This window comes from Abramis brama (genome assembly GCF_963993115.1).
Source record: "Abramis brama genome assembly, chromosome: 25".
In the NCBI taxonomy this organism is placed as follows: Eukaryota; Metazoa; Chordata; class Actinopteri; order Cypriniformes; family Leuciscidae; genus Abramis; species Abramis brama.
Window position 1 is genome coordinate 19,074,225 of NC_139987.1, and position 13,584 is coordinate 19,087,808.

Here is a 13,584-nt window from a genome sequence, read left to right on the forward strand (position 1 = left end):
ACAATAAATGCAAAATTAAGGATAATTTTTTTGGCTTCAGATCTCGAAGAAAGAGAACTTTCCCGAAGCGTAAGCTACTTACGCAATACGAGAGAACCTCTCGTAAGAGAACCCTGTTAGGAGATCGTCTCTCGTGAGATTTAAAGCCGCCACATTCTCGTTTCCTCTGCAAGCGTGGTGCATTCGCGCACCGCGAAAATGGCTGAGATCAAATCAACGATATGACTTGTGTTGTTATGATTGGAATCGAACGCAAGTGAAAGAACGCCGGTGTCGTTCTGCGCACTGAATTGAAGCGTCAGCAACTGCGAACTAATCGTCGCTTCAGTATCTGCGAACTCAAACATGTGTAAGTACCGTGCTTTTATACAGTGAGCATAAGAATATGATTGGATAGAAGTGAAGGCAATAAGTGACGTAGTAATTGAGTCTTCCCAGCAGAACTTATGCTAAAGCTTTCATTTCTTTTATGGATTGCATGACCTCTTCTGTCTTTAGAGTGTATATGATGGGATTCAGCATAGATGGTATTATCTGTCTCAAGGAATTGTTAATTATCCGGGTGTTTGGATCGATAGGTGTTGTTAAGGCTGCAATATTATTGCTTATAAGTGGGATATAACCGATTGCCACCAACATGAGATGTGTGGTGCAGGTTTTCATGGCTTTGATCCGTTCAGCACCATGAGCAATCTTAAGCAAAGCCAGAGCAATGCAGAAATATGAAATAATTATCAGTATCAGTGGTGTGCACATTAGGAGACCAAAGCTAATTTTTCCCATCATTCAATTTATAGAATTATCATTACAAGCTAATTTATAGATAAGGCCTTGATCACAAAAATGACTATCGATCACATTAGATCCACAAAAAGAGAGTCTATTCACCAAACCTACAAGTACAGAAAAATATGTCACAGAAAAAATCCAAATAACACTTATGATCAGAAACATGGCTGTTTTGGTAACAATAGCATGATACCGAAAACAAATAGCAACCAGTCTCTCATAAGCCAAGACAAGTAGAGTCAAAGACTGCAGATTCATGAAATGATACATAAAAAACATATTTGCCAAACACGTTTCATATGAAATCTCCTGGTGCTCGAATAAAAATGTGTCAATAACTTTTGGAATCAATGCCGAGCTTCCACACAGATCAGAAAGGGCCAGATGGAAAACAGCAATGTATTTGGCTGTGTGAAGTCTGTGGGCCAAATAAATCATCCACATGATAAATGAATTCCCTAAAACAGTCACAACATACACCAAAGACAAGAACACATAGTAGTATTTCACATGTGGAACATTAGAAAAGCCTTTGATGAAAAATGATGCAGGACGAACAAAGGTCTCATTTGCAGAGGAGTTTGACTGCATGGAGCTCATGACAGCTGTTGTCTGGATTTTTGTGACCTGTAATAAAGAACTGTGATAAAAATGCACACAATAATAGAGAATATTCAAATAATGATTTCATTTCCAGTCACAGTGCATTAATTAAAAAAAAAATGTTGCATCAAAATAATTTTTAAGTTAACATTATCTCGCTCAGTCAGCGAAGTTGCCTCTAATGTGAGCACCTCTCAAGCTATTTAAACTGCAGTACATCTAAGGAAACATTTTGGTAATGGGCATCTTTGAAGCGCTTAATAAACTTCTCCTGTTGTTGACCACTTAGGGTTGTGTACTTTTTCCACAGTGCATCACTGAGGGACTTTCTCTGTGCATGTTACACACCTAGATAATTGATAGGCCTAATCAAATTTGTAGTTGATTATTTTCATAAACATATTTTATTGTTTTTATCGATTAGTTATTGCAGCGCTAAAATACTGTTATGTTGCCTGGTATTTCATTGTGTTGTTTACTGTGTGGGTTTATGCAGAATGCAGTTATATGGCAAAATGTGAACTGTGTGATGGGTTTATGTAGTTGTTTGTTTTAGTTACTGATTGTATTACTTAGGCTATGCTAAATTAACAAATTCTGATATAATGATTTATTTCACTGAAGCATATGCATCCAGCACATCACATTGTCTGGGATCACTTTCAGTAAAAGAGTTGGATACCTGAAAGTCACTGGTCACAGATTGTCTGTTGGCCATCAGAACTCAAACAAATGCATGCTAATGATTCACTGAAGTCAACAATTCATTCAGGAGTTTAAAGATGTAAATTCGCCGCAAAGTTTTTCTTACTTTGTATTTTTGTCTTGTTTTCCATTACAAATATATAAACATTTTCAAATCAACATTTACTTGATGTACAAAATTACATAGGAAGTCTTTTTTTTTTTTTTTTCATCACAATCAAGTGCAGTTTATGCTTAAAATGAGAAAAAATGTCTGTATGAGGTAAAACATTTGTTTTTTTACTTGTTTCCCCATTGAATTGTTTATTTTTCTTACCACATTGTCAGATATTTGTTTCTTGCTTTAAGCAAACAAACATGATGCAGTAGCTTTGCTGAAACATACTAAATGCAAAAGTAATGTTTTTTTTGTTTTTTTTTTTTTACTTTTGATGTACTGTTAAACAAAAATGATCACATGCTAAGTGAATAATGTCTTTACACCTTTATTATTTAGTCCGATCTGCCCCTGGAGGGCCACTGTCCTGCAAAGTTCAGTGGACACCCAAAGTTGGACACCCCTGATTTAGAATCTTTACTGAAAATATTTGCATATTGATTTGATCACGAAGCAGCTTTACTAGGTTTTAAACATATTTGACCTGTTTCCAACTGTTTCTACAACATTTAAAATCAATCAACTCTTTTAAATTAGATATTTGTTGAATCTGGCACAGCTGATAACAACTAAGATTGAACCTGTAATTTTTGTTTTAAAATTTCTCTGCACTTAGTGTTCAGCTTGCTTCGTTTGAACAGTTCTTTTATGGATTGCATGACTTTCTCTGTCTTCCCTGCTGAAAAATCCAGCATTGCTGGTCACCAGCACAAGGTATGTTTTGCTCGCTGGGACCAGCATGGGATCCCAGCAGGGTATGCTGGTGCTCTTGTGGACCAGCATAAGGTATGTTTTGCATGCTGGGACCAGCTTGGGATGCTGGTGGACAAACATATGTGGTCTTTTGGGTGCTGGTATGATCCCAGCAAGACCACAACAAAACTTGTGTATGTGTTACATATCACGTTTCTTAGTGTGTGTTCGTAGTTAAAGACCAATTTTCTAAATGTATTTAAAAAATATATATTTAATAAAGAAAAATGCGATACATTCAAATATGATCCAAATCTATAGAGAGTAAAAGTAACACCAAAGCAATGTTGCACTTAGTGAAATAAAGTAGATTCACTCTACAAGTGATGATTAAGCATTAGACACCTGAGGTTAACAAGCAGAATCACTGAAGATGAGAGGAAAGAACAGAAGAGATGAGCAGAAACTTTTTTACCAGTTTACCAATAACATTGATTAATAATGTAATCATAACTACAACAATTACAATTTTTCAGTTCTACTTTCAGCAGAGCGTTTACAAAGTTATAATAATATAATTCAATAAATCATATATTTGAACCTTATATTGTTTTTTACAGTAGTATTTCACATGTGGAACATTAGAAAAGCCTTTGATGAAAAATGTTGCAGGACGAACAAAGGTGACATTAGCAGAGGAGTTTGACTGAATGGAGCTCATGATAGCTGTTGTCTGTCTTTTTGTGTCACCTGTGATTAAGAACTGTAATGGAAATGAACATTATAACAGAGAATATTCAAATAAAATGTTCATTTCCAGTCAAAGTACATTTAAAATGTTTGGATGTTCTTTGATATAACCCTATTGAACCTATATGTCATTCTAGTATAAGTATTAGAGAGAAAAGAGAAGAAACATATGGTTCATACTCTACCTTCTACTAAGCTGCCAGAATCTCATTATTATACCAGCTATCAGACACATTTATAACAGATCATTGTCTTGAGCTTGGGACTTTAGTTGATTTTCCCTATAGACTTGAGAAAGAAGGGGCAGGAGTGAAGCAACAGTGCCACTGTCCAGAAAGCTCCTCTTTTTTCCTTTGCTTCCAATTAATGCCCCAATTAAAGCCCACACAAACCAACTTCTTATTACAGAACATCTCATTACTCCGCATTTCATGATTCAGTCTGTCCTATGTCCAAAATGGGACGGGAACCGCCATCTTGGTCAGTGCCCGGACAATAGCCTAGTACGCTACTTTATAACATGATCTAGGCCAAAATACTTTAAAAAAAGGCAACTCACTGCTCGAAGGCTGAGCTACTGGACCTATTTGAACAACTTGGGTGAATGACAGCAAAGTGGCAGCAGTAGCGGCAGCAGTAGCAGCAGCGGCAGCAACGCCAGCGCTATTGTTTATCACAGTAACGCAGAGAAAAACAGTGACAGTGCCAGTGCCTTACACATCACAGGATAATATAATACCTAAATTGCAATAGTACGGTGACCACATCGGAATCGCCAACTACTTCACAACTCCTATAAACACACTTCAAAGTACTTTCCAAGGGTTACCGCCCGTGCTGGGCCCATGTGACAACAAAGCCCATCTCCACTTCCTAAGAAGGGGATTCTGGGTGGTTAACAAGCAGAAATCTTTGATGGTTAAAGGCACACTGTGGAGAAATTGTGTTTTTGTCAAACAGCGACCCCTAGAGTCGCTTTGGAATACTTGCACTGTCGTAAATACCCCTCCACCCCCCCACCCCCCCACCCCCCAACAGCGTCGTCTGATATCCCTCAGGACTACGTGATAAATACACCTCACAACACCTGAGTTCAGCTGGCAAGCTAGGCAATAAAACATAATGCAAAAAACACGTAAGAGAAAGGAGTGTTTGTTAGCAAGTCTGTTAACAGCTCTGATAATCGAAAGCTAGCTAGACATATGTGGAAATTATTGGACTGGTCTAATTATCAGCAATTGATGAATGAACACCATGTAAAAAAATGACATACTACAAGCAAGCGCAACAACATAGGCCTACAACATAGAATGCAAACAAGTTCACAAATAAGAGATTTATTTACTGGCCACTTCATGCGTTTTCTCAGATCGGATTTCTGATTTATCAAAACGATTCCATTTACACCTGGTCACATAAATGTGTTTTTGCGAAACGGATTTAAATCCGATCTTCAAATCTCGCGCTATATGCAGATTTAATGGAGTGCACGTCACCGAAAGCAACAGATATGAACTGCATTTTATTGATCATCAGCTAAAATTTCCAAATCAAAGACCGCAATAAGAGAGAGCAGTAACAGCCCTGGTAAGATCACTTCATTTCTTTACTTTTAATGATGATGATTGTGTGTTAAGCGTCTGCGACTTACTTTCACTTTGATTTGCGATAGTTTGCACGTTGTCTTGATGAATATGCTCAGTTGCTCATCTGCGGTGATGCGTGTTCCTGTAGCGTCGTCATATCTGGCTATAACATATAGCCTATAACACGCTCTCACACGGTTTTCTTTTCTTTTTTTCTTTTTTTGCATTTTTGGGAGGAGTACAATTTACATATGTGGTTTCAACAACCAGATGCATTTACACTTGTCCAGTTTCGTCTGGAATGCGTCTCAGACCTCCTCCTGAAGTGGTTTGAGCGATCGGATTCAAATCCGTCTCGAATGCGTTTTGGAGGGCATTTACACCTGGTCTTTTCACGATCGGATAGCTATCCGATCTGAGAAAACGCATGAAGTGGCCAGGTGTAAACAGCCCCCATGACAAAAACATACGCACGAAAGCCGAAAACAAACGCTGGTTGGCCTCTCACGTCCAAATTTGAGGAAGTGGTGGGGGAAGTGACGTATGCCGTAAAGCAGTCGAATTTTGTAGTTCTTTTTGTGCTTGGGTTACTACCCGAACCCCAAAGTTACGCAGTGCCAGTAAAAGCGATACAGACCCCGTCAGGCTATGGCAGACGCGTCATTCAACCTATTGTAAGTCGATGTACCATCACAAGGGTCTTGGAAATATATTATGAAGGTTGAAAAGATACATAGTGTTCCTTTAAACACACTCCATGAATAAAACATGATCAGTCACTCATCCAGATCATTCAGCACGCAAGCTTCACTCATTTTAGAGGGGAGAGAGTCGCGATCACACATTCTATAAATGTACACAGTCATCATAGCTCAAACAAATGCCAGCTAATGATTAGTTCAAGACATCAATATATTCTGGAGTGTGAATATGTTTGTTCATCAGGATAATAAACATGATGCAGAACAATTTCTAAATAATCTTTAATATTTAAAGCAAATATAATGAAAAATTGTTCTTTCATTTGACTTATTTTTAAGCTTAAATCAATGGATGAAAATGTGGATACTATTTTCAAGGCATTATTATTTAGAATCTTTACTGAAATTTTATGTAGGCCTATGTAGGTTTCAAACAAAGGAAGCAATCAGAAAGCAGCTCAGCTAGGTTTCAACCCTGAGGTTTTAAACATATTTGGCCTGTTAACACAGTTTACACAGCTTCTGTTACAACATCGAACATACAAAATCAATCAACTCTGTTAAATAAAATATTTGTTAAATGATCATCTGATTAGGTTTAAACCTGTAATTTTTGTTTTGAATTTCCCCTAGTACACTTTGTTCTTTTTGTGGTGTTCACCTTACTTCGTTTGTATAGTTCTTTTATGGATTGCATGACCTCCTCTGTCTTTAGAGTGTATATGATGGGATTCAGCATAGGTGGTATTGTCTGCGTCAGGGAATTGTTAATTAACCGGGTGTTCGGATGGATAGGTGTTGTTACAGCTGCAATATTATTGCTTATAAGTGGGATATAACCGATTGCCACCAACATGAGATGTGAGGTGCAGGTTTTCATGGCTTTGATCCTTTCAGCACCATGAGCAATCTTAAGCAAAGCCAGAGCAATGCAGAAATATGAAATAATTATCAGTATCAGTGGTGTGCACATTAGGAGACCAAAGCTAATTTTCCCCATCATAATGTTTATAGAATTATCATTACAAGCTAATTTATAGATAAGGCCTTGATCACAAAAATGACTATCGATCACATTAGATCTACAAAAAGAGAGTCTATTCACAGAACCTACAAGTACAGAAAAATATGTCACAGAAAAAATCCAAATAAAACCTATGATCAGAAACATGGCTGTTTTAGTAATAATAGCATGATACCGCAGAGGAAAACAAATAGCAACCAGTCTGTCTTTAGCCAAGACAAGTAGTGTCAAAGACTGCAGATTCATGAAATGATACACAAAAAACATATTTGCCAAACACGCTTCATATGAAATGTCCTGGTGCTCGAATAAAAATGTGTCAATAAGTTTTGGAATCAAAGCCGAGCTTCCACACAGATCAGAAATGGCCAGATGGAAAACAGCAATGTATTTGGCTGTGTGAAGTCTGCGGGCCAAATAAATGATGCACATGATAAATAAATTCCCTAAAACAGTCACAACATACACCAAAGACAAGAACACATAGTAGTATTTTGCATGTGGGACATTAGAAAATCCTTTGATGAAAAATGTTGCAGGACGAACAAAGGTCACATTTGTAGAGGAGTTTGACTTCATGGAGCTCATGACAGCTGCTGTCTGGCTTTTTGTGTCACCTGTGATGAAGAACTGTTATAAAAATGCACACAATAACAGAGAATATTCAAATAATGATTTAATTTACAGTCACAGTACATTAATGAACAAAAATATTTAGTTGTTCTTTGATATATTCATTTTGAATTAATAATAAAACAGTTAATGTGGTAAATGCTTTAGAGAAAAAAAGAGAAGAAACATGTGGTTCATAATCTACCTTCTACTAAGCTGCCAGCATATTATTATTCTACCTGTAATCAGAGATATTTATGGAAGATCATTGTCTTGATCTTGGGACTTTAGTTGATGGAGCAACGCTTCTCCCTGTAGACTTGAGAAGAAAATCAATGCAAGCATGTGAACTGTGCCACCATCTATATTAAAACACTTTTTCTTTTCTTTTCCAAGTATCAAAGAATGTGTGTGTGTGTGTGTGTGTGTGTGTGTGTGTGTGTGTGTGTGTGTGTGTGTGTGTGTGTGTGTGTGTGTGAGTGTGTGTGTGTTTGTGTGTCATAGACTGTAAAAAAAGATTGACGACACACCTTCGTTCTCTTTAATTGTAGTAAGTGAAGCTGCCAGTGTCCCAATATGTTGTTGTTATGTCTCTGTCATCTTGAGTCTCGAGTCTGCTCAGAAGTGAGCGCGAAGTGGGGCTGATATCAAGTCCCACTCCCGCTCCCACAGAATTTGTTAGTACAGTTTACTGCAGAACAGCTCATTACAGGGCTGCCAACTCTCACGCATTCAGCGTGACACTCACGCAATTGACAATTTTCACACGCTCTCACGCCACACATCCATTTTCTCACGCACAGAAAAATAGCGAAACAAAGAGGACACGGAGACCGACAGACAAGACAGAGCAGGTTACTTATGATATAAAAAAAATCTCAGCTCTCAGATTCTGTCAATTTTATTACGAAATTCAAACAATAAATACCGTTTTGGCGCTTGTAAATTTGACGTGACAGATCCCTAGCGGCACGTGAACCGATCATCTCTAGCCTACTAGCTAATAGTAAATCAACAGGAATGAACAATGTTGAAAGATACAGTACAACTTACCTAAATGTATATTCCTCATACATAATATCGATCAATCAGTGTTTTTCAACCGCGGAAAGTGGTCAATAAAACAGCTGGAGAACAATTATGTCACATAACATTTACCTATCTTGTGTACCTAATATTTATCCAAATGAGTCAATATTAAAGGGATAGTTCACTTTGAAATTAAATTTTGGTATGTTTTAGCTTACCTCAAGGGCATCCAAGATGTAGGTGTCTTTGTTTCCGCAGTAGTTTCAATTTTGATATTTTTAGGTCAAACCGTTCTTGTCTGTCAGTCATATAATGCAGGTCTATGGTCACCACCTCAAAGAGCATGCACAGAGTCCAAATTAAACAATTCGTGTGAGAAAACGAACAGTATTTATATAGTTTTTACCTCTACACAACCACGTCCAAGTGATCTGAGGGCGCGCGCTTCCTGGTGTGTGACGTGTGCGCGCGTTCTGGCTTAGTCTGCGCAAGCGCCGAAAAGTGTACAAGAGGTAAAAACGATATAAATACTGTTCGTTTGCACACAAAAACACAAAAAATAAGCTCGTTTTTACATTGGAATTTCTCAAAAGCATGATTTTCTGAGCCGATAATTAAGCAAATCTTTTTTCTCAGTCAATATTAAAGATATCAAGGTTATATTTCCACAGAATGCTCTTTACAATATGTTGAATGATTTTATACAGAAAACAGTGACTGACTGGCTGGGTTTTCACAGGCAGGGTCACAAATACTTTCACAAATATTTTCATTGAATGTTTTACAGAAAAACACTGTTGTTTTACAGACTTTCCCTGAAATATTACGATCAAACACTTTCACTGTAAAATGTAAATCTAATGTATTTAACCATTAGCTTTCAATAACACGTGCATGAACTAACATAACCATAGACATCACTGTATTGGCTACTACAGAGTTAGTATATTTTACACAAAACAACATGCAGCACAACATCAATGTTTTTGGCCCATCCTCAACCAAAGCACAAGCTCTACTTTAATGTGGTAACCTCATAAAACCCATTAAATCCCAACATAACAGAACATCAAATACTAACAGATATCTCTAGATCTCAGCAGAGGATGATTACTCCGAAAACAGCATTACCAACTTCACTTGTTACTAACCAGTTTGACTTTATTTATTTCATATATGTACAAAAGTTCTTATTGAGAATAAACAGAGGTTTAGATGTTGATGCCTTATTGAAAAATAGAGTTATGTTTGAAATCACCGTTATGGTGATTAGTGTTTTTGAAAACTGGGTGATGTTGGCCATTTGTTGATTACAATTATCATGCCTGATTCATAAAATCCAGTCAAATATACCTGTTAATTTCACATTATTAATTATAGTAGCCCTGTGATATTGTTTCATGAGTGTTCTGACAATCAGATATTGTGAAATATTTTACAACATCATTATGTAGAAAATGTTTAGAGCTACTACATTTAGACTTGTGTGAATCTCAACAATGGTGACAATCAACAAAAAGCTTTTTTTGAGACTTTAGCTTGATTTCTGATGTTCAAAGTTCATCTGTTTATCTGAATTATTTGTTGACTGTCAGCATTGTTAAGATTTATACACTGATTCTAGGTCAAAACTGCATAATGAGTTAAACATTATTTCAAAACATCACAACATTGCAGGATCTCATGTGGTAGTACTAGAGCTATAATACACAATAATGTAAAATTAAGAACTAATATATTAAGTGATTAGACTCTAGGGGCCCTATTTTAACGATCTGAAACGCAAGTATCAAGCGCAAAACGCAAGTAACTTTGTGGGTGGGTCTTGGGCGCTGTTGCTATTATACCGGCGGGATAAATGACTCTTGCGCCCGACGCAAATCTAAAATGGGTTGGTCTGAAGTAGCTTAATTATTCATAGGTGTGGTTTGGGCGTAACGTGAAATAAACCAATCAGAGCATCATCTCACATTTCCTTTAAGAGCAGGCGCGCTTGTTCTAAAGCGGATTCCTATTGTAATGGCGGATTTGACAGGCGCACGCGAGGAGCGGTTCACAGCCGAGGACGTTCTCGTCAGGGACGTTGGGGATGGAGAAACACACCCAAATTAACTTTGGTTAAACAGGTGTATGATAATTTGGGTAAATGTGTAAGCTAGATGTATGCTTTTATAATAAACTATCTATCTATCTATCTATCTATCTATCTATCTATCTATCTATCTATCGAAATAATGTATGATTTGCAAAAATTATAACTGCTGCGTCTGTGTGTAGATGAGAGAATCAAAGTGTATGCTTGTGACACTTAAAGCACACGCTACATTGATTAAGGCCAAGCATGCGCCCTTAAAATAGTATATGAATAACATGCGCAACGCGCCACTGACTTTGAACTGTTTTTTTTTTTTTTCGGTCAGTGGCAGAATTGTTTTCTAAACCTGTAAAATAGCATGAGGGAACGTTTGCGCCGGAACACACCTCCTCTTTGCGCTGAACCGCCCCGGGGAGCACAAGTGTATTTCTTAATTAACCGACGTGCGTCTGTGGAGGGAAAAGTCCGCTTTGTGCGGGTGCAAAATAGGAATGATACATGCGTCGGTGTACAAAGTCAATTGCGCTGGGTGCAAGATAGGGCCCATGATGCGATCAGTGAATCGGACCACTACATGATGATTATGTCAGTTAGCCAACATCACCAGATCACATTTTCTCTTGGCTCGTCTGGCCATAACAAGCATGCTGTATTATAAATCATGTCTGTGTGTCTAAATGATACTGTAGCTCTAAACATTTTCTGCATAATGATACTATAATTAATAATGTGAAATTAAAAGCTAATATATTCAGAGATTTGACTATAGGTGCTATCAGTGGATCAGGCCACTAAATGATGAATATATCATCAACAAGTGACCAACATCACCTCATGTTCTCTGAAATTAAAAAAATAAAATAAAGAATTTTAGAAGATTTAATCCTATAGTCATTATGGAGCAGCAAATGACTGGCAGTATAAAAGTTTCTCCAGATCTGTGCTGTGATTGGTCAGCTGACAAGTCCAGTGATGCCTGGCATTTGTTGTAAAACTGATGGACTGAAGGAAGACTGAAAGTCTGAAGACTGTCAGTATACACCAGAGTTGCTCTTCACCTTTCTTTGAGTAAAAGTTTTTAAAGATGTGTGTTAACCTTAATGATCATAATTGCTTTTTATGGAAATCATTACAGCATTTTCTGTTTATGTCAATATATCTGTTCTTTGCCTTGTAATATTTGTTGAACAGCAATGCCATGTCATTTCAAATGATTTTTTTATCACACTGAATAAACACACTTGTTTTTGCCCAGACAGGATGCAGGATCCCTTAGTGAACTGACCATTTCTACATCAGTGGTTTTTCTGGTATTCCCCACATGAGATACTAGTACATATTTCAGTTTTTTGTCGACTTTATTTCTTTGCTTGGAAACTCCTACCTCATGTTTGTTATCATTATGGACCGAAATCTTCACACTCCTAAATATTTAGCTGTCTTTAATTAATCACTGACACACATTTGTGAGAGTATACGCTGTAATGCCTCAGATACAGGACACATTTTTGTTTGCGAATCAGTTGATTCCGTATGGATTATGCATGTCCAATATGTTCTCTAATATTCAGATTTTTACAGTGCAGTCTCTAACTCTCGCTGTTCTCTCGTATGACAGATTAGTAGCTATTTGTGTACCACTGAGGTATCATGTGATTGTGAGCCATAGATCAATGCTTGTTATAATTGGTGCTTCATGGACACTTGCACTGTTGCTAACAATCACTGCAGCAATGTTCATGAGCAGACTTTCTTTCTGCAAAGTTATTGTCACCGTTAACAGTTTCTACTGTGATCATAGTGGTAGAATTTAGCGGATAGCGGACCTGGAGCGGAGAGCAAAATATTCATCAAACTTAACGGAACACCAGAGGAGGCCAAGGTTTTGGTGATTAGATGGAGGAGCTGGATAAATATGACTGAGAACGCTACTGGATCAATGAGAAAAAAAACAAAAACAAAAAAACATTCAGACAACATTCTGTGGATATTCCAGCCCGTTCTCATCCTAGGGCGTCATATATTGGCGCTTTTGACATTTCGTCGACATCGAACGCACATGGCACCCTTTAGCGTCAATATGAGACGCAGATAGAAATGGGCCAGAAGGCGCCTCCTAGTGGTCTAACCCTAACCCTACACTAGACCTAAACCTACCCATAACCGAACAAAGCTCTGTGCGTGTCATATTGACGCTAAAGGGTGCCATGTGCGTTCGATGTCGACGAAATGTCAAAAGCGTCAGTATATGACGCCCAAGGATGAGAATGCGTTGCAGCTTCATACAATGTCATCCAATCACATTTCATTTACTTCAAGAGACATTAACGACATAGGCTACAACAAAGGATTCTGGACTATGAACACTTAGAACTGAAATCATATGACTACACTGAGCATAATGCACAAGGCTTGGAAGATGAAATAGACCCTGACAACAGGTTTTTCTCATCTATTAATATTAATTGTAACTATTTTAATGAAGATGATTATAACAACAGTATCAACTCAGAAGGGAAATTGTCAATCATACACTTCAACAGCAGAATCATGTATACAAACTTCAATACAATCAAAGATTATTTACAACAGTTTATACATCCATTCAGCATTATAGCAATATCCGAAACATGGTTCATTGAGGTTAAAGGAATTGATTTTGAATTAGAAGGTTATGACCTCAATTATATGAACTGAACAGAGTAAACAAAGCAGGTGGGGGAGTTGATATATGTCCATAAAAATTGTAAATTTTTTAATTTTAAAGTAATTGACAAGATGGCATTAACAATAAATGATATACTAGAATGTATATCGATTGAAATTCAAAATGAAAAGAA

General features: G+C 37.3%; 2 protein-coding genes and 1 pseudogene across 3 annotated transcripts; 1 reads left to right on the forward strand and 2 right to left on the reverse strand.

The window, feature by feature from the left end:
- Positions 1–786: 786 nt before the first annotated feature.
- Positions 787–1,380, reverse strand: LOC311076700 (olfactory receptor 1496-like; the record flags this gene model as incomplete). The annotated part of the gene is made up of 1 exon (XM_084105090.1): positions 787–1,380. The coding sequence occupies one exon, from the start codon at positions 1,378–1,380 to the stop codon at positions 787–789; it is 594 nt and encodes a 197-aa protein (XP_083961216.1).
- Positions 1,381–6,582: 5,202 nt separating this feature from the next.
- On the reverse strand, positions 6,583–7,599 carry LOC311076044 (olfactory receptor 51E2-like; the record flags this gene model as incomplete). The annotated part of the gene is made up of 1 exon (XM_084103877.1): positions 6,583–7,599. The coding sequence occupies exon 1, from the start codon at positions 7,594–7,596 to the stop codon at positions 6,583–6,585; it is 1,014 nt and encodes a 337-aa protein (XP_083960003.1). The 5' UTR covers positions 7,597–7,599.
- Positions 7,600–12,032: 4,433 nt separating this feature from the next.
- On the forward strand, positions 12,033–12,558 carry LOC311076890 (olfactory receptor 13J1-like; annotated as a pseudogene). Its single transcript has one exon. The product of its transcript is annotated as an olfactory receptor 13J1-like (transcript).
- Positions 12,559–13,584: the final 1,026 nt, after the last annotated feature.